This window comes from Gossypium raimondii, chromosome 4, assembly GCF_025698545.1.
Source record: "Gossypium raimondii isolate GPD5lz chromosome 4, ASM2569854v1, whole genome shotgun sequence".
Classification (NCBI taxonomy): domain Eukaryota; kingdom Viridiplantae; phylum Streptophyta; class Magnoliopsida; order Malvales; family Malvaceae; genus Gossypium; species Gossypium raimondii.
Window position 1 is genome coordinate 48,730,610 of NC_068568.1, and position 27,337 is coordinate 48,757,946.

Genomic DNA, 27,337 nt, shown 5'->3' on the forward strand with positions numbered 1-27,337 from the left:
TTAATTTAGGAAAGATGATGAAAATTATGATATTTTGTTATTTAATTAATTTATCATCTTTCCAATTTAATCTTTTTCTTTATTTAATTTTTCAAGGAAGAATCATTATACTTATCTACTAACTCATCTTAATGGTATATTTTCCATATAAGGACCTCAAATTTTTAATTCCATAGCTATTTGATATCTATAGCTACTAGAACTCAACTTTTGCATTTTATGCAATTTGGTCCTTTCCATCTAATTAGACATGTAACCGATAAAATTTCTTTATGGAATTTTTATACGATATTTCAATCATAATGCAGACCATGAAATAATATTAAAATTATTTTTCTTTCGGACTCGGATTTATGGTCCCAAAACCACTGTTTTGATTTCACTGAAAACGGGTTGTTACAGTATGACCCCTGTTTTGCACAATTGCTTTTATCTTTTGAAAATGTTACAATTTAATCCTTGATTGTTCTTGAAGCTTTCTTAAGCTTAATTTAAATCTGATTATGTTTACAAAACATGATATATGTGAATGTATGCGGTTATTCATTATATAATTGAATTTTTTACTTATGAATTGCGTGTAACTGTTCTGTTACTTGTCATAACATCTTATCACTCGGGTCTGGCGACCGAACTGGGTGAGGGTGCTACAATACTATAGGTAATAGATAAGTAGTTGTTTAGACTTCTTATTGCATGTTTTCCTTCTGTCCAATTCAATTTTAGTTCATACCTCCCTTAGGTACAATCCTCGAAATACTTTTGTATTTTATTGTAATAAAAAAAACTATATTACAATTTGACCTTATACTTGAAATACACCACATTTCCATATCTATTAGTAAAATTTATCTGCCTAAGTGCACGCACACCAAAGAGCGGTCAAGTTGTTGACGCCATTTCCAGGGAGGTTTTCGGTGCTTAGGATTGAGTTGTTAGTAGTAATTCAATTTTGATACTATAGATTTGGCGTTTTAGTTGTTTTCATTTGTAAATTTTATTTATTTTTACTGTTTAATTTAGTTACTTTCTTGGTGGTGGTGTTTCATAGTGAATGGCTTAAAGTAGAAATGAGTTGCTTCTATTTGATCCTGAACTTGAGTGAACTTTGCACAATGCAAGAAGGGGAATATTTTTTAGGGAAGATCCACCGTACATTGATCAAATACGAGAAAATCTACTTTTTGAGGAAAGCAAGTCTGAATTCCACAAATCGAAGAGCAAATGGAAAACCGTACATTAAAGGACTATGCCATGCCCAACTTGGATGTTGTATAAGGTAGCATCAACAGGCCTACAATCAACGCCAATAATTTCAAAATAAAACAGGCCACGATCTAGATGATTCAGAGTAATCTATAATTTCGAGGATTGATGAATGAAAACCTGAACTAGCATTTCAAGTGATTCTTAACTCTGTGTGATACTTTTAGATATAATGGTGTATCTGTTGAAGCTATTCGTCTTCGGTTCTTCCCTTTTTCATTATGCGATGACGTGTTCATGTGGTTAGATTCACATGCTGTAGATTCGATATCCACTTTGGAAGAACTTGCTCAAAGTGTAAAAATTATCAAAAACATCAAGGATCTGGTAAGTCGTCCTTATCCAAAATGAGAACCAAAGAACATGGTGGTTGTCCTGAGCCAACCTTTACAAAACATCTCTTGTTTAGCATGGGTAGCAACCTAGACTACTGCTTGATTAGCTCCTCGTTTAATTGGAAAAATCTTGAATGAATGAATTTGTCACTCTAAGAGTTCTAACTTACTCAAAATAGGTCTCAACTTCTATGTGATTATGCTACTTTTTTTAACCTCATTTACTATAAATTAAGAATTCGACTCTAAAATCACTTTCTTCTATTTGTTTTGCATAACCAACTCTTCTCCTTTACACGTTGAAAATGTTTCTTCCATTTCTAGTGATTCAACAATGATCTTTTTTCCAAATCCATGAAGAATTTTACCTTAACTATTTTGGCATATGACCTCGATCCCAACATTTTTAGTTTTGTGATTATAGGCGCCATCAATGTTCATATTAACCCAACTATCCAAGAGCTTTGTGCAAACAACGTCAGATGTTTCCTGCTTTGTTTCAACCTCCCTAAGAACAAGCTCATATGAATCCAGGTACTCTTTAGAAGCAAACTTTATTCTCCTGATAGTGGCATCAATGTCAATAGTCCTTCCTTCCATCAATTCCTCACACTTGACTTTCTAGACCATCCAGCAAGAAAATGCAATTTTAGTCAAAAAGTTATCATCCCTGTCTATCCTCAAGCAATTTATCAAAAGTGTTGATTTCTTCCTTAACAATCCACAAACCATCTCTTGCAATAAACCATACTCCCCGAACCCATTCGAAGCCCATAATTAAGTGCTCCACAGTTCTTCCTCCCTTTGACAAATTCTACAAATTGAACTTTAACAACATTTCCTTTTGAAAAAATTCCCTAATGTGGGCAATGCATTTTCATATAGTTTTCATAAAAAAATTTGATTTTCCTAGGCATATTGAGACCCCAAACCACTTTCTATGTTTTCTCATCAATAATATGAGAAGTAGAAGGCACTAAATTTGAAACATTCCTCTTCTTTTTTTTTTGAGTTCCTTATAACCTAATTTGACTGAATGTAGACCATCAGAAATAAAAGGCCAAACCAATTTATCGTCGCCATTAGAATTGTTAATCGGAACTCCAAGAATATCCCTTTTAACATCCTTTGACAACCAACATTCAATACTCGAAAGATCCCAAACTCCTTTGTTCATTATCTCACCAACTTTTAAAGGTAGAAAAGTACTAAGAGGCCCAAGGAACAAAGGCCTTCCATCATTACAATTTACCAACCATTGATCATCCTAGATTCGCACACACTTCCATCATTCCAAATTCACTAGAACAAAGTCTTCTTCATGAATTCTTGCTAGTATCAAGAAAATTGTTGATACCCCTTGAGGCTCAACACCCATTCCTAGTATCAAGAAATTTGTCATTTGGAAAGTATAAACTTTTAAGCAGTTTTACCCACAAAAAAATTGGTTCTTGCAATAACCTCTAGCATTTTTTCGCAAGGAGCGCTAAATTGAATAATTCCAAGTCCTTAAAACCAAGGCCATCAGTATCCTTTCCTTCAGTAAGCCTGTAGCATGGCTTCCAATAAATTTTGTTTTCATTCCCCTTTTGTCTCCATCAGTAGTTGGTCACAGCCGAAATCATTTGAGAACACAACCTCTTTGGAAATTTAGAACAAGACATCGTATAAGTTGGTATGGCCATGACAACTACCTTAATCAAGATCCCCTTACCTTTTGGTGAAAGGGTCATCTTTTTCCACTCCTTAAGCTTGTGGATAACTCAGCCTCTCACCTGCCTCATAGTTTTAGATTTTTATAGAACAAGCACACTTAAGTAAACTATTGGATTTATAATAGTTGGGGTCTTTAGTATTTCTAAAGTCTGTTATTGCAAGATAGTAGAAGTGTTGGAACTTGAAATCGGAAGATTTGTCATAATTATAAATTGTATTTGTTTAGTACTTTATTTTTTTAATTTGAAGTTACAAGTACTTAATTATATCAATAGTCATAACCAATTCTTATAAGCATTAAATCAAATGATTTAATATAATTCATAGTTTCAACCACTCATTATAAGTACTAAATCAAGTAACTTTAAAATAACTTATCAAAGTGAAGTTCAAATCAAAACACTAAAAATCTCAAAACCACAATCTTTCCCATATAATCAAATTGTCCTTGTCATCATATTTTCAAAATAAACATTACAAAAAGGCAATAATTAACAATAAAATAAAATCACCTTGTGTGTTTTAGTAAATTGAACAACTAATATTAGAGCAGATAGTTGTAATTTTTGTATTATAACTTATTAGATTTTGATATATTTATTATGCAGTGAAAAAGAAACCGATTCAAATATTATGAAGTCTTGAAGAACATTCTACAAAAGTTTATAAAATTGACTCTAATGTTATTTTAGTAAAAAAACTAAATATAACTTAAATTTTTCTAAACTTATTGCAAATTTTCAATTCATTTAAATTATTTTCAAAACTTAAATTGTGAAAAAAGTTATATTTCAAAATTTGTTTTCTTATAATGAAAAAGGCATGTTAAGAAACAAATGAGGTAAGACAAAAACCAAAAATTTTGCTTAATGTTTTTTTAAATTTTTTATGTTTTTTAAAGAATGGATATTTGATATTTTTATATAGATAGTACATAGAGAAAATTTGGAGGGTTTAAAATAGTTTTCCTCATTTTCTCTCAGTATATCTATTTAAACTATTTTATTAAATTTTATTTTAATTTATTTTTAATATTTTCTAATTTTTAAAAAAGAATGTCAATTTTATCATTTTATATATAATCATTGTTAAACTGACAGAAAGTATAAAAATTGAGGAGTAAAATTGTTATTGTACCAACTAAAAGGTGCCATTTCACAATTGGGTGACAAAAGAATAATTTTGAAAAATTTAGTGACCAAATTGTAACTTTTTAATTAAACATATAGATAATTTAGTGACCAATAGTGTAGTTTACCCTTATAATAAATAGGTGAATAGATAATTTCAGTTTCACTCATATGTAATTACTTCTATTTACATACGTTTGTGTAATTATAACGAAAAGAATACACTTATCTAAGATTCTCTTCCAAATAAAGAAATATCATAATCATCTTTCATTTCAAAAAGAAAAAGAAAGAAAAGAGTTTTATCTGTTCATTTGGTTGATTCCAATTCCCACACAAAAATCCAATTCCATTAACAAACTCAAAATCATCAAGTTGTTCAAAAAAAAAAAAAAAACCATTTCAGCTTTGACTTTAAGGAATTGTTTTTCTTTTGTCAGCTGAAAAAAATTGTAAATTTCAAGCTTTGGGCGTTTTTGTTTTCAATCAGATCTGATTATGTTGAAGGTCAAATCTTTGATTTGATACTTGGAAGAAATAGGCGTTGGAATTTGCAACATAATCATCAACTTTTGGTTTTAATTGTAATGGATTTGGATGATTTCAGATCAGTTCTTGAAACTGCTGGTGTTGATGTGTGGACTTTTATAGATACCGCAATCCTGGTAGCTTCTTTGGATTATGGCCAAGAGTTTAAGCAAAGGAGAGATGGGATTGTGGAGAGGCTTTATGCTACTTCCATGGTTACCAGGTGTAAAAGCTGTGATTTTGGTGAGAGATCAAATGTATATCAAGTTAATAAAGAAGATAGCCCCCATGAAGGTAAAGAAGGAGGAAAAGGGTCTCCTTTTACGCCTCATTCTGATAATGAAGATGATGATATGGACCCTTATGGAGGCTTGTTTGATGATGAACAAAAAAGGGTTCTTGAGATTAAGGAGCGTCTTGAACTACCTGATCAGGTCTTTGAATCTTTTTGCTATTGTATTGTTGATTTGATCATTTGTTTTGGATTTTGATTTTGATTTGAATAATTTGTTTTTACAGTCTGAGGATTCTTTGGTTGATTTACTTCAAAGCTTGGCAGACATGGATATAACATTTCAAGCTCTCAAGGTAATAATTATGTGGAACAGTTTTTTTTTTTTTTTTGGTTTAATGTCTTGTTTAGTTTGATTTATGTCAATTGCCTCGTTGTGATACTATCTTCAGGAGACTGATATTGGGAGACATGTTAACAAATTGAGGAAACATTCATCAAATGATGTTAGGAGATTAGTGAAGCAACTTGTCAGGTTTTAATGAACTTGCTGAAGTATACATATATGTTAAATATATATATATGTATGTATGTATGTGAGTGTGTGAACAAACTGAGGAAGCAATTATCAAAGAAAGAGTGTTATGTGATTTGATTTCTTGTTTCTTCAGGAAGTGGAAAGAAATTGTAGATGAATGGGTAAGGGTGAATCAACCTGGAGAACCAGAACCTGCTGGACTTATGGGTAAATTTATTATCTCAACTGTAATATGAAGAATTTTTTGTTTTTGTCAGAAAATATTTCAAAGGTGAATGGAAATTGACATGTCAATAAAGTTAAAATGACTATGAATATTGTCTAGCAGCCGATGGCGATTCACCACAGCAAAAACTTCCTCAAAATGGTCGTCAACAGGTGAAAGGAGTTGTTTTTCCCTGTGAAAGTTGTTTTAAAATTCTGCTTTGTTTATTTTTTATCGTTCTAAGATTCTGTTCTGTTATAGGTTCCTGATTTTGCATACTCTCCTAATCCCCACAGTGAGTATAGAATCTGATTCAAAGTTGGATATGATCTTTGTATCTTTCATTTGTGCTTTTAATCAATCAACCTCCTTTTTAATGCTTTACCGTACAACAATTGACAGATGGGAGTTTTGGTTCGGAGAAGAATAATTCAGAACCTGAAAGGAAGCCAAAGCCAATCCCTCCTTGCCGAAAAGATCCTCCATCAAGACATACTCACTCAACTCCTCCACAAAATGTACAGGTATTAGTACATACCAAATGGGAGCATCTAATTGCATCATTACTTTGTTGATGGACATAGATGTCTGATACCAAATTTAGAAAGAAATGCTTTCAAAATAATTGATGATGCGAAACCGGTGTTTTGACAAATTCCTGTAATTTTGAGGCTTTCGATTCTCAAGGAATGAGAAGTTATAGTTACTCGCCACACCCTAATAGTTTATCTTAGCAAAAGGCCAAGGGAAAGTTCAACTTAACTTAGCAATTTTAGCATTGCCGGTTGTCCTAAGGATTCAGTTTGATGAGTTGATAATTGGTATAAACTTTGGCATTTCTATTTGTTGAATCGCCTTTCTGGGGATTTCGTAGAGACAGAGAGAACAAAAGGAAAGCAATTTTGACTCTGAAAGGCTGGCTTCTGCGAGGAAAAGGCTTCAAGAAAGTTACAAGGAAGCTGAAAATGGTTTGCTTTCTTCTCTTCTTCCACAGTTTACTTGATCTTGAATCCCTCACTTTGGGTTCATACTAAATGTGACTGTCTGCGATTTTTGTGTGCTTTTTGAAGCCAAAAAGCAAAGAACGGTACAAGTGATGGACATTCATGAGCTACCAAAACCCAAGAATGCCTTCTTTGCCAAAAACAAGGGAGGTGGTTCTCAAGGGAGGCACTGGTGATTGGGTGAATGAGTTGGGATTAAACGACATCCTAATTTAGGATTTCATTTCTATTTTTCTGCTGTGATCGTTGTATAAGATAGGAGTACTCTTCATATCTTTTATAGGTTATCTTTCCATGTTCTTTCATGGATATGTACTGAACTATTATCGATCATTTGAAATTCTTGAGGGCCGTGGACATCCATAACCGTTCTATTGGGGGTGAACTGTACTTCTTTGTTTGAGACATGTTACCTTCCCCCACCCCCAAATGTGCGATATTTTTAATTTGTAATATATGTGAGTTTTCTTAAAAGATAACTCCTTGTTTTGGAAGTATGTTACCATCTTTCATTTTTTATCAATGCAAGCTGACTCTACCTTGAAGATAATAGTTGATATACTAGGCAAACTGATAGTTTAACTTAATGCATAGTAAGGGTAGCAGTACTTTGTGGGATATGGTTATAACGAAAATTTACTCTTTTTCTTTTCTTTTTTTTCCTTAAAATTCTTTTGTGCGCTACTTTTTTAAAGATTATGCAAGAAGCCAGCCATATGGATTTTGTTTCATTTGGTAGATACCATCTGTCTTTTGAAACATTGATGAGGTGTGCAGAGAAACCCTTTTTTAATTCCAAAAAGTTTTCTGCCTCAACATTTGCTGGTTATATGATAAGGCTCCTTAACTTATTGCATCTGTTGAGAGGGTCAAGGGGACTCTGCACAGCTAATACAGATGTACACAAACAGTGAGGTTGATCTGTCATATGTAACTGCTCTTTTGTGGTTCATGCATTGTGGTTGATGACTTTTAGATTATTTGTTTAGGGTAGTTGCTTGTACTTCAAAGGATGCTTGAATGAAGTTTCTTATTAACTCTTTAAATGCAGCTTCTTATGCAGTAGTCCTAGTACTTGCTTTCCCCTATGTCGCAAGCTTTTGCTCTCAGTGATTTCATTTTGTGGGACTTCTCACTCAAAGCTGAATGCTTAGGAAAACAAGACTCCCTTCACCAGCAAACTCCAAACCATAATTCGCTCCAGGAGCAAAAAGAAAATAACAAGAAGAAAATATCAAACTTACATCCACCTCTCTCCACCTTTCTGTCTTCTCTAACATGATGTTTAGTTAACCATTTTTCTTGTCATTTTTGCTTGCAGGTGGTGTGGATTAAATGGCTATATGAAACTATGTTTTGAGTCGAGCAAGAGAGTAATAAGGCTCTCTTTAACTGGTATTCATCTTTATGAAGTGATCAATTGCACTTTGGCCTTTATGCTATGACCATAACCAACAAGATGAAGTGGCCTTCAGCTTGTTATGCGGGTTGGTGGATGTAATCAATTGGACTTTGCAGGTATTCTCACTATAACCTCAATAGACTCATTATTATACGAGTTCTATATATGTTGAAGGCAGCAACTTAATACGACATTTTGCTGAAACTGAACATGCATGAGCAAGATATGTTAGGGAACCTGTGGATGACATCCATGATTCATAGCTTTTGTAAAAGTTCTACTGCATAAAAATGTTGATAACCATGAACTTAGTTCTGTTGCTACATGAACTCTGGATTGCCATTTGTATAACTGTTCAGGTTTTGATGACTGCAACATGCATTGCCTTATGTTTTTGCTTAATGAACAAAATGTTTGACTTCTCAAAAAATTGAATGTTATATAATATCAAGTTCTCATGTTCTTTTACCAGAAATATTACTCAATACTTTTCCCTGTTATTTTGTTTTTTTCTTTCCTTATTTCCTACAAATTTACTTATGCAGGTATCTATTGTCAAGTAAAGTTACATAAATATAATTTTCTTATTTACAAGTATATATATGTATCAATTTATATCACTCAGACTTGGTTGAGGATTGGACATGGGTACATGTCCGATAAAAGTATAGTCAATTATCTCCAAGATTTTTATGTATTTGGAGAGTCCTTTGAGGCTTATATCCTGATAATCATGTCTAGATATGTGTTGGTTTGCTCTAGGTGCATGATAAATACAGCTTTTTTGACAATATAAAGTACTAGGACTGATTGATGAATATTTGATAGATGCAGGTACAATTGTCATAGTCTGGCTTTGAAGCATGTTTATTTCACATTTCTTTGACCAAAAGCGGAATGTGTTAAAAAAAATAGCATGTTTTTTGTAACTTGAGTTTTTCTTGGCTTGCAGTCATCATTAGTTTCTTGTTTCACTGTGGAGGCCCAACCGGTGACTTGTACTTGCTTAGATGAGCTTAGCATTGAAGATTGTTGAACCTGAAAGAGCATATGAAAGAGCTTGGTCGAATACGTGCAGTGCTTCGTTTTCGATGTTTTAGGAAGCTAGATGGCATTCTACTTGGATAAAATTTCTAGATATCATGGAATTGTGTTGAACAATAAGCATTAGTGGGAAGCTCTGGGGAGAACCTTGGCTACATGGTTTTCGTTATGGAATCATCTTAGACACATGTATTCACAGTTCACACACCCGCAAAAGATGTCGAACCTTGAAGACAAGGGGATGCATATGCAGATGCTGAACTAACTTGTTAGGCCCTAAGTTCCGTGGATGTAGTACTTTGCTATTATGGTTTTGATTGGAACTCCAGAATTGCATTTTATATGTATTGGAGAGAAGAGGAGTGTAAACTTGAAACATGCTAGAAATTTGATCTGGCAATCAATGTAATATGTTATTTCTGTGTCAAATATTTAAATATAAAAATACATTGGATTTCAGTAGTTAAACCATGTAAAAAGTGCCATGCTCCATGTCTCTTATGGGGGGATTCTGGAATTGTACTATTCCAAGCATTGTATCAGTTGCACGAGATTTGAAACACAATACATGCACACATATATATATATGATTAAAACATTAATGTTTAAAGTTATAAATATTTTAAAATTTTATATTATGTAATTTTTAACATATCAACCAAAAACGATAAATAAGAATACGAATTATCAAATTTAATGCAGATGATGCTTGCCGTCCGAACAAAACTGATGCAAGTTAATGTCCTTTTACGTCAGGTAATTATTAGGTAAATGTTTCAATGAATTAATTAGGAATTTTTTTTCCAACATTATATACATTATATGTATCATAATATGATGGTCGCAATTCCAGATCTAGACCTTAACCATCTCATGTCCAAAGCTCAATCTGCATTGGACCAAATTCATGAACAAATCTACTAAAAAATAGAAAAGGAACGTTTGTTGCAAATGGTCTGATAACATACAATGCCTTTGGCTATGGCTATGGCTATGGCTACATTAGATATTGTTCCTACAGAAAACAAAACAACATTCAGGAATTAAATTGAATTCCCTAATCCAATTATCTACAACCAACGTCGAACCAGAAATAGAGACTAGTTCGAGCATAAATGACTCGAACTTGCTGTAGTGCTAGATCTCCACTCGTCAAAACAGCCTTTGCACCTCCTTCAATCCGAGTGTGCGATACAGAAATGCTATCACCATCACTCTTCAGGTTGGAGGGAAACACCCCACTTCCGGCTGTACTCATGATCGGGCATGACAGATAGTCCAACGGGTTTGATTCACACTGAAGTATGCATTCATCTATAATTAGCCTTCCACTCCTATGAAGCAAGCAGCAACCTAGCTCCGCCTTCACCGTTAAGTTTGTCAGCTTGCAGGTTGATAGAAACTCCAGTGCACTGCTCCACCAAAATGAACAGCACAAACGTGCAGGTTGTTTCTCTCTATTAAAAAATAATAATTGTGACCTTATAGAGCCATCTCCAGACTGTTGAATATCCATATTCTTTCATAGCAGGTAGCATGCAATCTGCTCCTTCAGTTTTATCATAAATCACAACAACAAATAAAAGAGAACATTTCAAGCAAATCGCATGCTGAAAACATCATCCAGGCCTTTAATCGTGAAGCTGCTAATTTTAAACAATATGGAGGTGGCTCGACACAAGATTTCTAGATATAACATGGAGAAACCTCTCAACAAATTACCACATTCAACATACGAAGCAAAAACATAGTCAGAAAATTTGCAAACCTGTCTGAACCTCGCAAACAGATGACAGTTGTTTCATCAGGAAGCTCACCTCCGCCGATCTGAAGAAAGTAGTTGAGATAGAAGTGAGGCAAAAACAATAACTTTTTATACAATTATTACAAAAAGATTATCTTCATTCTCATCTCAAGGCCTTGATCTCTTTATCAGGAGATAAATAAGAGAGCTGAGTAGGGGATGGGGAAAGAGACTTTTAAGAGAATCATGTCCTACAGCTCATTACGAGTGGTTCAAACATCTTTTGAGCGTGGTCTCATGTCATCTATGTTGAGTTATCTATAACATAATCCTAAACTCAAAAACTCCTAACCACAAATAACGAGAATAGGTTATAATTTAGTGCAAGAGGGATGGAACAAAATCAACAAATGTAGGTAGCACTAGGTAGCACTAGGCAGAGGTTACCCACAGCCCGATATTTGAATCAAATAAGTTGCTATTGCTTAAATGCAGTTTTAAATCATCTCAGGCCAAATAGTAGGGGTTCTAGGCCTATATATTGACTCCATACATCTTTTGAAAACATAAGTAAAGCTCTAAAGTAATCACCCATTGAAAGATCCATGATCATATATATCTCATAACAAAATATTTGGCATAAACAGGTCTTGTATTTCAAATAATACTAATAAGAAACATCTTTGCGTGCATTTTACAGAAAAACTAAAAAGAAACTAAAACAATAAAATGAGAAAGAACTTAAAGCATCTCCATTATCAAATATAATGGTATCGCATTAAAAAAAAGGGTGGCAGAATGTATAGGACAGCACATTCAAAGTCAATACTTGTGGAAGTTCCCTGCATTACTTCGATTTGAGTGTTAGTGTCTGATACAGAAATGTGTCCGAGACACGTATGCCCAACTTCAGGTTTAACACCCATGGCCATTATTAAGAGGCATCCATGTTGAGATATCTATAATGGATCACACAAAGGGTACTTGAAGGGTTACATCCCCATGCTATGTAAGAATATGCGCCAGCCATGGGTGCAGATCCAAGTTTTTTTCTCAGAAATTTGTATTTCAAAGAGTAAATACATACCAAGGAAGCAATTTATCTGTAAACTGACTTTTGCAGAATCATAAGGACATACCAGGCAGAGAGGTTTTTTAATCTGAATATTAGAGGCAAGATGACTGCCGCCAGCTGCAATTAGAATAGTGTCGCCAGGTCTAAAAGGGAGAGTTTGGAGATACGGTCTCAGTAATATACCATATAATCCCAAACCACAAATTAGAAGTAGTTTTATGTACCTGGCTGCAGACACAGCTTCTTCAATATTGGGGAAAACACCAGGTTCAGAAAAATCCTGAACAGATCTATCTACTCGCAGCCACAGTCGAGGGTGACACGCCAAATAACACCATCTGTGGCAAACGAGGGCGGTGTTATACCGATCTGCAACTCAATAGCAATATGTAAAAGAGATCGCACTTGGTACCAGGATTAAAAATCATCAGAAATGACGGTGCCTGCTAAAATGCTTTCAGTGTTGCTAAAATGTGGAACTTCCGAACGCCAATGGAAAAAGAAAACAAAGGAAAAGACAAAATAGGAATGCTATTGGAAAGCAAATTACTTGAATGGATTCTTTTCAGACATTTTTACCTCATTAGCATCAAGTTCTCTTAGGAAACAACTAAACATCCTATCATTAGCACCACATAACCAAAGTTACAAGAATACCCACTAATTTGGAAGCATTCAATAAAAGAAATCTTTAGATGACGTTACATAAATCCCAACATTTGTAAAGTTTTGCTCGCCTCCACCTTAGCATAAGTAGTCAAAGCCTCAAAAACCGGGAGACATCCACCAAATACAAGAAGAAAAAGAGTGTAAAGATATGTCATTCCATGCATTTCACAAAGAATATCCAAGTTCATTTCTTCTAAAATAAGAACTATCTGGGCCAAATACCTTACATATGCTTTCTCACTCCATCATAAGAACTTGAAGAGAAATTCCCAATAAATATAATTAACCTAAAATAACTTGAATTAACCATTACTTCACTTCCTATAAATCTAAAAATAACAGAAATTTCTAAACACCAATATAAAATGCCAACAAAAAATCCAATTGCATCGTTACCTAAAAAAAAAAAATTGACCGTAAGCCAACTTCCTATGAAACCAAAACCAACGACTGAGTTAAAATTAACATAACTTGCTTAATACCCAGATGAACAAATACAAAATTGAAGATAAATAAAGAACCGTAGCACCAAATGAACTAATATTTGCAGAGATCAATCAAATGAAAAATATTCATTAAGAAAAGGGTTTATAGGGGGAAAAATACCCAACCTGGAATGGGAGACAAGAAGCTGAAAATATGCATAAGGCAGCCATCATCAAGGTTATTTATAAGAGCTGAAGAAGGAGAAGAAGACGTAATCTTTCTGGACTTTCTCTTCTCTAGCTCTTCCACCTCCATGGCCCGTCTTTGCCTTACGAAAAGTATATTTTTTTTTCTAAGATATTAACTATGGTATGCAATGAACAATAAACCGACACGACAGTCAGACACGAGTTAGTACTTCGGTTGGTTCTTTGAGTTTAGCTGAACTGCTTAATTAAACCCAATCGGGATTTATAGGCCGAAATTTGGACAAAGATTTCAGGGTCTTAAAGCCAACTTTTTGTAAAACTGCTTAGCAAGCTAACATGTTGTTGAAAAAGCCCATGATCCTAATGGCTTTGTTACACATTTTGTTAAAGTGGATGGCAGATTGTTGGAGATGAAAAGAGAAAAGTCAAAGATACTTTATAACCATAAGAATAAAACAAATTCACGATAATTTCCTAATATATCAATTATGAATCTTCATTGTTGGAGATGCAAAAGGAAAAGTCAAAGATACTTCATAACCATAAGAATAAAACAAACTCACGATAATTTCCTAATATATCAATTATGAATCTTCAATAGTGACGGAAATTTGTTTTAAAGTAAGCTTCAATAGTATTTTTTGAGTAATTTTCTTGAGTATTATTTGGCGGTTCCTTCCTATTTTATTATTTTTGTCATATATAGTCTTAGAATACTTAAAAAAATCGTGATTTTTTGCTGTTTAGTACATAATCCCATGAAATCGACACGACATACCACATGCTTGAATGGCCTGGCCGTGTGAAAAGGTGCAACTCTTGTGGCTCTTCAGTTTGCTTTGATGCTTTGGTTTTCGCTCATTTTGTTCTCAAGTACTTTATTAAGCATTAAAACATGAATTTAAAGGATTGGGAGTATCACAATTGACATCAGACAATCACCCAAAACACGTTAAAAATGAGGTTAAAAAAATATTATTTTTAGCACTTATTATTGGTTAGGGTTTGTTTTGTTCTTACCTATGCATTTAGTTACATGCCATTGCATGGTTGTTACTAACAACCCATGATAACGTAAGTGGCTAAAATGTAACATCTCAAACATAAGTGACTAAAATGTAACCTGAGACAAATAAAAGTGACTATTTTAGGAGTTTACCTTAGAATAAATAATTGATTAAATTTATGAAATTATAAATTTTTAAAATCAAAATTTACCATTATCAAACAAAATAATTAATATATCAAATAGATTTACAATGCTTAGTTTTTCTGTTTATCAAACACATCTTAAAATTTATTAATAAAAGCATTTTTTATTCCGTAATATATGTCAATATTAATATAAAACATTATATATGAAATTTGATTTAATATATCGTATGATACATGCAACTTTAGCTTTAGCTCAATTTTACAGAAGGAATTTTTATTTTTATTAAATTGGTTGTCACCTAAAATTGAAAAGTCCTAATTGACAGGTAACATAGTACATACTGATGTTGACGGGGATTTCATGAGAAATCGACGCAAGATCCAATGACTGGATGAAGAAGATGGATTGGGACTTGATTGCAAAGCTTCAAGAATCTCAAGAAATTTCCAACAAGATTTTAGAGTAAAATTGTAACTTTTGAGATTACGTGAAGATGAGAGTAGAGGTAGGGTTTTTATTTGCTAAAATGACTAACAGGAATTTTAGTTGATTAGGAGCTTGAGGTTTAATGGGATTTAAAATGTAATAGTTGGCTGTTTCTCTCCACTTTCTACCGAGCTCTTAACCATTAGGCTAAGATTTGACTCTTGTCAAAACTTTGTTTTTCTTTTTTTTGTAGGAGGGAGTTATGACCTTCTGTCGTGCGTTAATTTACCCGCGCGCGCGGGCGGGGGTGGCCTTGCGGACCCTTTTGGACTATAAAGCATTTTAAGTCTTTTAGAATCGGTTTGATTAGGAGCTTGAGGTTTGATGGGCAAATAGGCGCATTTGTAAAGAAAAATTTTGTTGTAGGATGACGGATGACCGTGGATTGGATCTTTTGGAAGGGTGGAAAAAATAAAACGGTATTTAAAATGTAATATTTGGCTGTTTCTCTCCACTTTCGATCGAGCTCTTAACCATTTTGACTCTTGTCGATTTCTAGAAATCTAATATGGGGTGGTTATGACTTTTTTACCCCGTGGGGGGCGAGGCCCTTGGACAACCCTTTTTTTCTATAAAACATTTTCCGCCTACATTCAATCACTTGTCAATTGGACTAGATTTTGATTTTTGAGTTTTAGTTTCCAAATATGAGTGATCCCAAGTATTTTTGTCCTGACCCTTACCCTCCTCAAGGTTATCCCCCAGCGATGGCACCACCTCCACAGTATGCTGCTGCACCTCCACATTATGCTGCTCCTTACCCTGCTCAAGGTTATCCCCCAGTGATGGCACCACCTCCACAGTATGCTGCTCCACCTCCAAGGCCTGGTTTCCTTGAGGGCTGTCTCGCGGCTTTGCGTTGCTGCTGTCTAATTGGTGAGTGCTGCGCTGATTCTTCCATAATCCCCGTGAGCTGATCATCTCTGTATCAGTGGTTTTTATTTTATTTTGTTGTTTATGTGTCTTTTTTTATTTTATTTTATTTTTTCATCGAGAGAACAGAGCAATGTTAAAAATAAGAGAACAGTCGAAAATGTTATCTGATGAACAATATTCCTGGTATTTCTGTAAGAAAAAGATTTTAATTAATGTGTAATTAGGTTTCTTTTTTGATCATCTTATGGTGGGGCCCACATGTTCTTCATAATTTGACCATTTTTTGCAACCTACGACGCTTCCTTTGTTTTTCCCTTTTCCTTAACGGCCTCTCGTTGTGAGTGCCTTGGAGCCTGCGGATCTTTGGATGAAACAATGTTATACTGGAATTAAGCTATAATGGAATAGAATTGTAAATCATATCTTAATAGAATTTTTATTAAATACCCAACCTGGAATGGGAGATAAGGCAGCCATCATCAAGGTTATTTATAAGAGCTGAAGAAGGAGAAGAAGACGGAATCTTTCTGGACTTTCTCTTCTCTAGCTCATGGCCCGCCTTTGCCTTACGAAAAGTATATTTTTTTTTTCCTAAGATATTAACTATGGTATGCAATGAACAATAAACCGACACGACAGTCAGACACGAGTTAGTACTTCGGTTGGTTCTTTGAGTTTAGCTGAACTGCTTAATTAAACCCAATCGGGATTTATAGGCCAAAATTTGGACAAAGATTTCAGGGTCTTAGACCCAACTTTTTGTAAAACTGCTTAGCAAGCTAACATGTTGTTGAAAAAGCCCATGATCCTAATGGCTTTATTACACATTTTGTTAAAGTGGATGACAGATTGCTGGAGATGCATGTTATAAAAGATTGGGAGAAACATTTTCTCAGAGTTTTTATTTCTTTTTCTTATTTTAAAGATTTAATTTTTAATGTTTGGTTATACCCCTCTAACTTTGGACAAGTGACAACATAGCAAGTCATTTGAGAAGCACCCACAAGCAATCCTTCGTTTTCCATTGTCCGGGTGGTCATTGAATGACCAATGTCTTGAAAGACCTACAACCTCTCGATTTTTCTGAAAAGGTTCTGGTCATTCACTCCTATAAATAGACTACCCACTCTTCAAAGCACTCGCTTTTTTTAATGTGAATATTTCTCTTAATTGGGAGAATATTTGATACATGAGTGTATAAGTCTCATTAATCATCGTTTAATAATATGACATTGCATCATTAAATAAAAAAGTATTTTTTTAAAAATAAATACTGATAATTTTATTTAAGCATACTTAAATAATTATTAATTATAAATAAATGCTAAAACCAAAACCCTAAATTTGAGACCCTAGATCCTAAACTCCTAAACCTAAGATCCTAAACCCGAGAGTTATTAATATTTATTTATAAGTTCTCCATTATTTTTGTTTTATTTGATGATGATGTGACATGTTATTATTCACTGATGGTACATAAAATTATTACACCGACGGTGCATAAAATATTGTTCCATTATATTTTCTTTTATATTGTTAATAACAATTACCTAAAGGTAAAAATTCTAATTACATTGTTTATATGACTGAATTAAAATGCTTATTAATTCAAAACATTAAGACTAGTTTGAAATTTGCAAAAAAGAAGTTGTAGACTTCAGTTTTGATGGCTGTCGGCCTAAAAATATGACACCTTAAGGCCTGGCTCTTGTTGTCGTCTATTGGGGGCCAAAACTTTTAGATAAACAGCGACTCCACTGGGGATCGAACCCAGAATCTCTGGTTCCGTAGACCAGCGCCTTATCCATTGGGCCATGGAGTCCTTGTTGCACCGACGACGAGTATACTCATATTTATTAAATATGTTGATGTCAGCAAGATGCATAGACAAACCAAACCAGAGAAACTAGAATTCTTTCCCAGCTTTTAACTAAAAAAATAATGTTTAATATTATTTTCTTTTAAGGTTTTTTTTAATTATATACATATTCATCACTCTTACTTTTCACCCAACAACTCTGATAATAAAATATTTAAAATTCATCCAAACCTAAATTTTTCATAACAAAACTCAAATTTTGGAGAACTTATTTTCCGTTTTAAACTTGATTTTGATTCATTTATCATCCCGATTCAAAACTCATGTATTATTTTTCTAAAATAACTTTTTCAATCGTTTTATATACTTTGTATAAAATAATTAATGTTGAGTGAACTTTTATAACGAAAAATAAACTCAAATAAAGTATGAAATCCAAGACTACGAAGAAAGTGAGTAGAAGAAAATGGTAAGCGAATTGTAAAGAAAAATTAACTAACAATTAAAAATGCATTAAAAGAAAAGAAAGAATCCTGAGGAGGGCGGTGTGTAAAAGAATTGAAAAGTTTTAATTTAATTTAATTTTTATAATTAAATTAAATTAAATTAAAATTTTATTTTATTTTTATTTAAAAGTATCATGTGTCATAAAATAATTGGTTAATAGATTTTTTGATGACTTGGGGTAATTTGAGTATCAGAATATAATTGAGGTACCACTTGGGAAAAAGAGTATAATTTAATTAACATTTTGTGATTTAAGTTTATATATATATATATATATATATATATATATATATTTACATAATTTGGTTCCTCTATTTTTGTAACATCATTAATTATTCTAAATAATTAATATTTATGCTGACATCAATTTTCTTAAGAACATTATTCTAACAAAAAATTATTTTCATGAAGAATTCTAATGAGGTTTTAAAAAAAATAAAAATCTATATCATTATTTTTAATGTAATTATTACAGTTACATACTACCAAGTAAATTTTTTAATTTCAAAATATTAAATAAGTGAATTTAATAAAAGAATTATAACGGTGTTAATAATACAAATTTTATGTAATTATTCTCCTCACATCGTATATGTACCATAATGTTGTAAATACTTGCCAAATTGCTATCATAAAATAATTTAAAAAAAAATCAATTGAACACCAAAGCAAAATATCTAATTGAATCTAGACCTGTCCATGGGCTGGGCAGCCCGGCCCGGCCCGACGGCCTGCCCGAAATATGGGAGGGTTCGAGTAAAAATATAGGCCTGAAATATGGGCTTGGGCAAAAAAACAAGGCCCGTTTAAAAAACGGGCCGAGCCTCGGGCACCACTTTTTTGCCCGGGCCCGGCCCGAATATAATAAATATATATTTTTTATTTTTATTTTTTAATTTCAAAATACTTTTAAAATAATTTTATTTTTAATTTTTTATTTTTAAAATGATTTTTTAATGTTTTTTAAAAAATGGGCCGGGCCAGGCCGAGCTCGGGCTTATGATATTTTTCCCGAGCCGGGCATGGGCAAAATTTCAGGCCCATATTTCGGGCCGGGCCGGGCCCGGGCCTAGGAGGCAGGCCGAAATTTTTTCGGGTCCGACCCGAACCCGGCCCGGCCCATGGACAGGTCTAATTGAATTCTTCGAATTATGAATTGCACTTCATTAAGACCTTGAAATAAAGTTTTCTATCAAGCCTTTGATGGATCGTTAAGTGATGACGCAATGGCTTAAATTAAACATTTTAATTATTTTAGAAGGGTTTAATTGATTTCTTAAATTATTTTATGTTGATTTTTAATATTTAAGCCTAAAATTGAATAAAATATTACAAAAATTTTAAAAATTATTAGAAAATATATAAAATATAATTATAAAGAATTTAAAATATATAAAATGTTAAATTTTTAATAACTTTTAAATTTTTGTAAAATTTTAAAATTATAAAATTAAGATATTGAACCGTTTATTAAATTCAATTTTAAAAATAATTTTAAATATGTATATATATATATGTGAGTGATATGTTAATAAAATTTAATAATTATTAAATGGGCCAACAAAAAAAAAAAAAATTGTAACCCAACGGATTTTAACTTCGAACTGACCTTATTTTCTCAGCGGCCGCCCCCTCCCTGGAAAAACATCAGGTAGGCCTTACTGTGTTTCCCTTCGTCTTGTTCCGTATCACTTTTCACAACTTGGGTTTTTAAATTTTATGCATGTCATCTAAGTTTGAGTTTGACATGGCGGTGTATCTATGATATGGTGTTTGTGTTGTTTTTCGTATTTTGATTTAATAATTATTTATATGCTGCTCAGGAATTTGGTTTGTTGACCTTTATTCATCAGGTTTTTGTTTGTTTTTTATTCTGAACCTTTGAAAGAGGGAAAACATGAGTTTGATATCTCAAAACCCAGTGTCTAGAAACAAGGTGAAGTTTAAAAGGGATGATGAAGTGGTTTCGATTAATGGAGATATCAATGATACTGAGAATGGGTTGGAATCTGATTTTGAAATCTCTAAGTTGAAAAAGAGAAAGAAAGAAAAAGAAAATCAGATTGAGGTTGAGCAGGAGAAAGAAATTAAAAAGCTTGAAAGTTTTCTTTTCGGGTCGATTTATTCCCCCCTTGAATTTGGTAAACAAGTCGAGGAAAAAGCTCACGATGTTGTTGCTGAAGACGGTTCTGCTTTGTTCTTCTTGGACAGTTCCACGAACGATGTGGAGTTGTCTGAGGAAAGTGATTATGAGCAGAAGACTTGTAAGGAAAGGAAAGCTGCTTGGGTGGATGAGGAGGAGGAAAGAACCGTGATAAACATAGCTAAGGTCAATAGGTTGAGGAAGTTGAGGAAAGAAGAGGATGAGAGTGTGATTTCTGGTTTGGAGTATGTTTCGAGATTGAGGGCTCAACATGCTAAGCTGAACCCCGGGACAGAATGGGCCAAGCTAGATTCAGGGTTAAGGAACGATCATGGTTATGATGATGAATCATCAGATGAAGAAAAGGGTGTAGTGGCAGCTTCTGGTTATGGAAACGGTGAAGTTATTGATGATATTCTTAGAACAAATGAAGATCTTGTGGTGAAGAGTAGGGTTAAATTGTTGCCAGGGCTTCTTGAGTATTCGAGACTCGTGGATGCAAATGCTGAGGAACCTTCCAATGGCCCGATAAATTCAGTTCAGTTCCACAGGAATGCTCAGTTACTACTTGCTGCTGGATTGGATCGAAGGATCAGGTTTTTCCAGATCGATGGTAAACGGAATACCAAAATACAAAGTGTTTTTCTTGAAGATTGTCCGATTCGTAAGGCATCTTTCGTGCCTGATGGTTCCCAGGTCATTATAGCAGGGAGGAGGAAGTTCTTCTACTGTTTTGATTTAGTGAAAGGAAAAGTTGATAAAATAGGGCCACTGGTTGGTAGGGAGGAAAAAAGCTTGGAAGTTTTTGAGATTTCCCCCGATTCTAGCACAATTGCGTTTTTGGGAAATGAAGGTTATATCTTGTTGGTTTCATCCAAAACAAAGGAGCTGATTGGAACACTTAAGATGAACGGAACAGTCCGCTCTCTAGCTTTTGCTGATAACGGGAACCAATTATTGAGCTCTGGCGGGGATGGAGAAGTCTACCATTGGGACTTGAGAACTAGAACATGCATCCATAAGGCTGTTGATGAAGGCTGCATTAATGGTACGGCTCTTTGTACATCACTGAATGGAAGAATGTTTGCCGCTGGTTCTGATAGCGGGATAGTGAACGTTTACAATAGGGATGAATTTTTGGGAGGTAAAAGGAAACCAATCAAGACCGTCGAGAATCTAACCACCAAAGTCGATTTTATGAAGTTTAATAGTGATGCTCAAATACTAGCTATCTGTTCTACCATGAAGAAAAACAGTTTAAAGCTGATACATGTCCCATCATTTACAGTCTACTCTAATTGGCCTCCACTGAATAAGAACTTACAGTATCCCCGCTGTCTGGATTTCAGTCCTGGTTGTGGTTTCATGGCTGTTGGAAACGCCGCCGGCAAAGTGCTACTATACAAGTTGCATCACTACAATCATGCATAGAGTGGATCTTTACCCCTCTTAACTTGTTTGAAGCATCATTTATTCTTGTAAGGTGAGTTCATTCAGCTGCAGTATAGTTTCAATCGTCCTCTCTGGTGGATGAACAACCTTTCTTTTCGTTAATTCGATCTTTTGGGTTTTGCCTTTACTTATAAGGAATGATCAAAGAGCTTAAGTTTTGGGCACAGTAGCTTCAAACATGTTCTTAGTGTGAACTTTTTGGTTGTTCTAGTTTTTTTCTGATCTCTGTTGTAATTTCTCTTAGTGATATCTTATTTAACAATTTTGCCTTGCTTTATTGAATATTTGGAGACTACTCTTTTTGTTTTTTATCATCAAGATACTGGGGTCATAACGGGGAGGGGGATGACAGGGTTTAAAGCTCTAATCATTATTCCAAGCAAGTTTTGGCAATATTTGGTGATAATCTTTTTTTGGAATTATCCTAATATTGGGTTTTTGATGTCTAAGGTTAGACTTCACATATATCAGCTATATTCTTGCTTGCTAATATGATTGTGCTCTGTATTGCATATTTTGTAATGATTAATTTTTTTATATAATACACAATCACACATACACTACGCTACTATACAGGTGAACTTGGGGATCAAACCATGCTCTCAAGTATGGATAAACGAATTTATTTTGATTATAATTGATTCGGACATGCATTTTTTAGTAAAAAGAAAAGCCAAAATCTTCATCCAAGATGACATTTGGGAGTTCCCCGACCATAAAAGTGAGATTCTTTCTTTCTGTGGAGAAAAATGGTTTATGTAGTGACTCTTAACATGTGACATCCAATACATACAGAACTCAACATTGCTCCATTGCTTATGCAAAGGTAACCTGTGCTTTTCTATACTTGGGCAAATAATTATATAAAGCAAGACTGAAGAAAAACTACTGAAGGTTTAAAAATGTGTATATTTATTTTGTTTGAATAGATAAAATTAATACGGTTTTTAATTGATTAAAAGAAATGATTGATTATGTTGATTTTAATTATATTTTTTATAAAATAATTTAAATAAAAAGTAATAGAATAAAAATATCCCCAAATAGGGTAAATAAAAACTCTGAATTGAATAATTATTCGGTAGAAATGGAATAGAGAGATAATATGAATTACATGGTTTGGTTGATTAAATAGAATGGTCGGATACTGTAAAGTTGAAGGAATAAGTAAATAATAAGAATAGAAATAACATTATTACCCTTAAATAAATAATATTTGTTTATTATTTCAATTATATAAATTTAATTTAATTATATTGAACAATAAATTAAAAATATAAAAATATAAAATTTGCCTTTAATGAAAATATAATATTTTAATTTTAATTAATATAAAATATTTTACTTTTTCGTTTTTAATTAATATAAAATATTAAAATTATATAATAACGATAACATAATATTTATTTTTATTCTATCTTTTCAAATAAATTCTCCCTGTTACATGGTGATACGACAAGAAGATATGGAGGAGAGAGTGGTGATAGCGATGGAGGTCAGTTCACCTAGCCGGGGCGAAAAGCTGAAGGTTATTGAGAGTGGAGACGAAGATAGTAAAGGTAAGTTGGCAGAGTATAGGCTTGGTATTTTAGCGAGTCGATCCCTTCTTCATTGTTCTTAGAAGTATTTATAGGCGAGGGTTTCGTGTAAGATAGTGTTAATGAGTCAAACTTGCTATTTAGTCATCATTGCGGAACACGTAGGTGGTGTTTTCGGTAAGATGAGGATGTCTATGATAAAACAAATATTGTCATTCATTCTGACTAGATGGAATAGGGCAGTAGATCCCATGTGGTGTTTAGTGACAAAAGACTTTACGTTTTTTATGAAGACTCTAAGACTCAGACAACATATGACTTGTACTTGTCCAGATGGTCATCCCGGGAGGGAAAATTTGCAGGTGACCTCCTGGTTCACTGGTGATAGACTTACTGTTTCGTGCCTTTCTGGCTTGTCACGTGTCTTAACGCAGATGAGGATATAACAATATTCCCCTTTTTCAAGTTTAGAGGAGGGTTATAAAGTGGCCTTCCTCGAGACGTTCTAATCCATTAACTTTCTCCTTTACAGGTTGTTCCAGATAGTGACATTGTTTTACAGTGAAATGTTATATCAAAACCTTTTGGATTCTACAATAAATGTATTTTGAAGACGGCATTTGTAAGGAGTCGTGATAATGATAAATAACCACCTTTTGGAATGGGTGGTGAGTTGCCATTGAACGTTGTTTATTCTTCAAAACGATTCGTTTTATGAGGCAGGTCTATATATTCTTTGGGTTTTTTCCTTTTGAGCTTATTTTGCCTCCTTTTATTTTGAAATTTCTACAACTACTATGAATTGTTTTTTTTTTTGTTGCTTTTCTGCAACGATTTTTGCATTTCAAGGGTTTGTTTGCTTCGATTTGCCATGCGGTGCTTCTTCTTTGCCATTGTTAGAGTTATTTTTTACTTTTTTGCAAGAAAAAAAAATGATCATTAGGGGAGATGAATGGCCTGGCAAAACCTAAGGCAAGGATGATGATCATATTGGTCGTGCTCTTGGAAGAGCTGAGGAAGAGTCAAAAAACAACATCAACAAAGTTTGACTGGGCTACTGCAGCAAAGTCTGAGAGAGTATGAAAGCTGAAAATTAAAGGGAAGTTGCAAGAGTATAGGCTCGGTATCTTGGAAAGTCAATCTCTTTTTCATCATTCTTATAAGTATTTATAAGTGAGAGTTCCGTGTAATATGGTGTTAATATATTAAATTTGTCATTTAGTCATCATTACGAAACACATGGAGATGTCTTTGATGGGACGAGAATATTTATGACGGGACAAATCCTGTTATTCATTTTGACTTGATAAAATAATACAGTTGTGCTTACGTGGTGTTTGGTAACCAACAATTTCACGTTCTCAATGCAGACTTTGAAACTCGAAATAGCCTAGACTTGTTGGGATGATCATCCTAAGAGAGAAAACTTGTAGGTGACCTCCATATTCGTTGGTTACAAGCTTATTGTTTGGGGGCCTTTATGGCTTACCGCATGTCTTGATGTAAATGGGGCATAACACCTACAAAATTCTCTGTTCTCGTTCATCCATTACTTCTCTCTACTTACCTCACGTCTCCCTATCTTTTCATCTTCTTCCTTTGTTCTCCATCAAATTGAAGAACCAACCTAGAAATAGCTTCATTTAAGGAAAAAAAAAAATCTAAAAGTAGCCATTAACCCAGTTATTTGCCGCCAGCCGCCGTGACCTCGTTGTGATCCGTTGTCTGTCGTCCATCCCAAACTCAGAAAACACCTCTTGAAGCTTCCTCTCTATCTCCTATTTTTCAAAATTCCAATTTTTTAAAGGTCTCCCAAAATATGTAAATCTATCAAAATATCTCATGATTTCAAACTACTTTTATTTTGCTCCTCTACACGCTTGACTTCTTTTATATGCTGTTCCTCCACTCTCTAAATTTGAAACATCAATTCCTTTTGTAGCTATCTAATTTGAAACTTTAGAGAAAGAAGTTCTCTTTTGATTTTTCTTTTTAACAAAAGGATGGTCTTTGCATGTTTAAATAAATTCTAATTTTGATCTTTTGATAACAATTAATTATATTTTTGCATGCATTTGATACTAGCTAAAATATTTTGAGAATCGGGTTTAGGCCATATTAGTTGCTCCTGTTGTAATAAATCATTGGTTGGGAAATTTTCCAGAGAACTTAAGGAAGAGACATGGAGTCGACTCAGTGGTCTACCAGTGGGAGAATGAGATACTTGAACATGTTAGGTTTTTTTTCCCTTATGCAGAAGCTGTTTGGAAAGTTTCAACGTTGGGTTACAGTCCAAGTAAAGAGGGGTTTAAAGGATTCACACATTGGTGGTTGGAGATTTTTAATTGGTTCGGAAAATGGGTTGTGGCCTAAAGTTGGTTTGATTGCTAAAACTTGTTGGTCCCTTTGGAAGGCATGGAACGAGTTGATCTTTGACAACTGTGCTTGCTACCCGGTTGTGACTTGGAATGGGATTCGGGTTCTCAAATGACTGGTATTGCAGCAATTGCAAGAGATTCCAACGGAAAAATTCTTGACGAAATCAACGCACTTGTTCGAACTAAATCCGTACAAGTACCTGAGGCTTTGGCTTTAAGGCTTGGTTCGGTTCTTGCAAAAAGATGGCAATGGGAATCCATTATCTTTGAATCTGACAACAAGGAGCTGATTCGCTCTGTGAAGAACAAATCTTTTAACTGTTGGGGATCACTCGCCATTGAACAAGATATTGTCTCTTTGTTAAATTCTGTTTCTGCTTGCTTGGACTGCTAATAAAGCAGTGGATTGGATTGCTCAATGTACTAGAAAAGGAATTTGCCCTCTAGACTGAGTTTCTTCTGTACCGTCTTTTCTTTCTAGTTTGCTGGAAAGGGATGCTCTTGTTTCTAACCTATTAATGGAGATGTTCTTATGTCAAAAAAAGAAAAAGAAAAAAGATTTGTCCTTTGTTTGTGATAGCATACCCTATGCCACGTACAACCATAGACATTGCTGCTAAGCATCCATGAGCATGCGTCATCAAAGTGGGTGCCCTACTTTCTTACTATCATACATTTATGATAAGGAATTTATTTAGAAAAATCTAATATCATTTATAAATTTGTCACATGATAAGGAATTACAAAGAAAGATGTTTCATGGGGATTACAAATACCCAAAGAATAAAAGAATAGTTTAAACAAACTAAGCAAATAGATCTAAGTTTGATAGTGTTGAGCGTGTTGTTGTAGAATGGGTGATTCCAAACCCCTTGAGGATGGCGATGAAGACGAAGATGGGGATGGCTCAACACCTTGAGGTAAATCGGAAATGGAGGCGAGAAGACGACGAATGGACAAGGAACGAGGGGGCTTGAAGCTTAATGATGTCATCATCAACTTGTCATCGGAGAAGACATTGGAGGATTTAGAAAGGATGAGATAGACCAGCGCTTGAACAATGAGGAACATGAGAACCTTGAGTGATGATGAATCTGCCATTGACATCTCTACTTCCATGGTTTCTTCAACAACTTAATAGGATTTGTGGTGATGAGGAATTGGGATGTTTTACAAGGTGTTTAGAGTTGGAAAATATGAAGATCAAATGGAAAGGGAGGGTGGATTTATAGTATAGAGATAGGGAGGAAGAAGATTGGAAGGCGGGCATGTTTGACTTGTAGCCGACGCCTCCACCGGAACTCATATTTTGACTACACCCCCCATTTGGTTGACCTACTTCTCACTTCCACGCTATTATTTAATTCAAGTCGTCTGGTCTTCGGTGCTTTCAGTTTCCTACTTACCTTTTTGGATGCACGTTATTATTTAGGCTAAATTGATAGAATGTGTAAATATT

The 27,337-nt window shown here is 34.0% G+C and overlaps 4 protein-coding genes and 1 non-coding gene across 9 annotated transcripts; 2 read left to right on the top strand and 3 right to left on the bottom strand.

Annotated features, from left to right (window-relative positions):
• The first annotated feature begins 4,712 nt into the window (after nucleotides 1-4,712).
• LOC105779523 (probable mediator of RNA polymerase II transcription subunit 26c) lies at nucleotides 4,713-9,868 on the top strand. 3 transcript variants are annotated; one of them, XR_008195410.1, is made up of 9 exons: nucleotides 4,713-5,409; nucleotides 5,495-5,563; nucleotides 5,660-5,742; nucleotides 5,879-5,952; nucleotides 6,071-6,123; nucleotides 6,212-6,245; nucleotides 6,353-6,474; nucleotides 8,006-8,472; nucleotides 9,309-9,868. XR_008195410.1 is itself a non-coding variant. In XM_012603310.2 (9 exons), exons 1-9 carry the CDS (start codon nucleotides 5,035-5,037, stop codon nucleotides 7,128-7,130), a joined length of 1,014 nt encoding a protein of 337 aa, XP_012458764.1. In that variant the 5' UTR covers nucleotides 4,716-5,034; the 3' UTR covers nucleotides 7,131-7,504. The 3 variants fall into 3 exon arrangements, 2 of the variants coding, with proteins under 2 accessions (XP_012458764.1, XP_012458765.1); XM_012603310.2 differs by lacking the exons at nucleotides 8,006-8,472; nucleotides 9,309-9,868 and adding exons at nucleotides 6,825-6,918; nucleotides 7,021-7,504 and having other exon boundaries at nucleotides 4,716-5,409; XM_012603311.2 differs by lacking the exons at nucleotides 8,006-8,472; nucleotides 9,309-9,868 and adding exons at nucleotides 6,825-6,918; nucleotides 7,021-7,504 and having other exon boundaries at nucleotides 4,717-5,409; nucleotides 6,074-6,123.
• A 426-nt stretch (nucleotides 9,869-10,294) lies between these two features.
• On the bottom strand, nucleotides 10,295-13,903 carry LOC105779524 (F-box protein SKIP5). 2 transcript variants are annotated; one of them, XM_012603316.2, is made up of 5 exons: nucleotides 13,500-13,903; nucleotides 12,444-12,588; nucleotides 12,284-12,362; nucleotides 11,169-11,227; nucleotides 10,295-10,812 (listed from the first exon to the last, which is right to left on the bottom strand). In XM_012603316.2, exons 1-5 carry the CDS (start codon nucleotides 13,627-13,629, stop codon nucleotides 10,467-10,469), a joined length of 759 nt encoding a protein of 252 aa, XP_012458770.1. In that variant the 5' UTR covers nucleotides 13,630-13,903; the 3' UTR covers nucleotides 10,295-10,466. The 2 variants fall into 2 exon arrangements, with proteins under 2 accessions (XP_012458770.1, XP_012458769.1); XM_012603315.2 differs by having other exon boundaries at nucleotides 10,295-10,857.
• Nucleotides 13,904-17,790: 3,887 nt separating this feature from the next.
• Nucleotides 17,791-17,863, bottom strand: TRNAR-ACG (transfer RNA arginine (anticodon ACG)). The gene has a single exon. It is a non-coding gene; the product is annotated as a tRNA-Arg (tRNA).
• Nucleotides 17,864-19,922: 2,059 nt separating this feature from the next.
• On the top strand, nucleotides 19,923-22,244 carry LOC105780534 (U3 small nucleolar RNA-associated protein 18 homolog). 2 transcript variants are annotated; one of them, XM_052629792.1, is made up of 2 exons: nucleotides 19,923-20,018; nucleotides 20,256-22,244. In XM_052629792.1, exon 2 carries the CDS (start codon nucleotides 20,265-20,267, stop codon nucleotides 21,939-21,941), a length of 1,677 nt encoding a protein of 558 aa, XP_052485752.1. In that variant the 5' UTR covers nucleotides 19,923-20,018; nucleotides 20,256-20,264; the 3' UTR covers nucleotides 21,942-22,244. The 2 variants fall into 2 exon arrangements, with proteins under 2 accessions (XP_052485752.1, XP_012460376.1); XM_012604922.2 differs by having other exon boundaries at nucleotides 19,924-20,018; nucleotides 20,221-22,244.
• A 4,323-nt stretch (nucleotides 22,245-26,567) lies between these two features.
• LOC128040615 (uncharacterized) lies at nucleotides 26,568-27,083 on the bottom strand. Its single transcript, XM_052629793.1, has one exon. The coding sequence runs from the start codon at nucleotides 26,995-26,997 to the stop codon at nucleotides 26,698-26,700; it is 300 nt and encodes a 99-aa protein (XP_052485753.1). The 5' UTR covers nucleotides 26,998-27,083; the 3' UTR covers nucleotides 26,568-26,697.
• Between the last annotated feature and the right edge of the window lie 254 nt (nucleotides 27,084-27,337).

Bases quoted from the DNA above. Each gene is read 5' to 3' on its own strand.
- LOC105779523 (XM_012603310.2), top strand. From the start codon at position 5,035: ATGGATTTGGATGATTTCAGATCAGTTCTTGAAACTGCTGGTGTTGAT. The intron at 5,743-5,878 runs GTTTTAATGAAC...TTGTTTCTTCAG, and splicing joins TTAGTGAAGCAACTTGTCAG to GAAGTGGAAAGAAATTGTAG. The intron at 6,246-6,352 runs GTGAGTATAGAA...AACAATTGACAG, and splicing joins ATACTCTCCTAATCCCCACA to ATGGGAGTTTTGGTTCGGAG.
- LOC128040615 (XM_052629793.1), bottom strand. From the start codon at position 26,997: ATGGAAGTAGAGATGTCAATGGCAGATTCATCATCACTCAAGGTTCTC.
- LOC105780534 (XM_052629792.1), top strand. From the start codon at position 20,265: ATGAGTTTGATATCTCAAAACCCAGTGTCTAGAAACAAGGTGAAGTTT.
- LOC105779524 (XM_012603315.2), bottom strand. From the start codon at position 13,629: ATGGAGGTGGAAGAGCTAGAGAAGAGAAAGTCCAGAAAGATTACGTCT. The intron at 12,363-12,443 runs GTACATAAAACT...TCTCCCTTTTAG, and splicing joins GAAGCTGTGTCTGCAGCCAG to ACCTGGCGACACTATTCTAA. The intron at 10,858-11,168 runs GTTTGCAAATTT...ATTTTTTAATAG, and splicing joins TGTTTGCGAGGTTCAGACAG to AGAGAAACAACCTGCACGTT.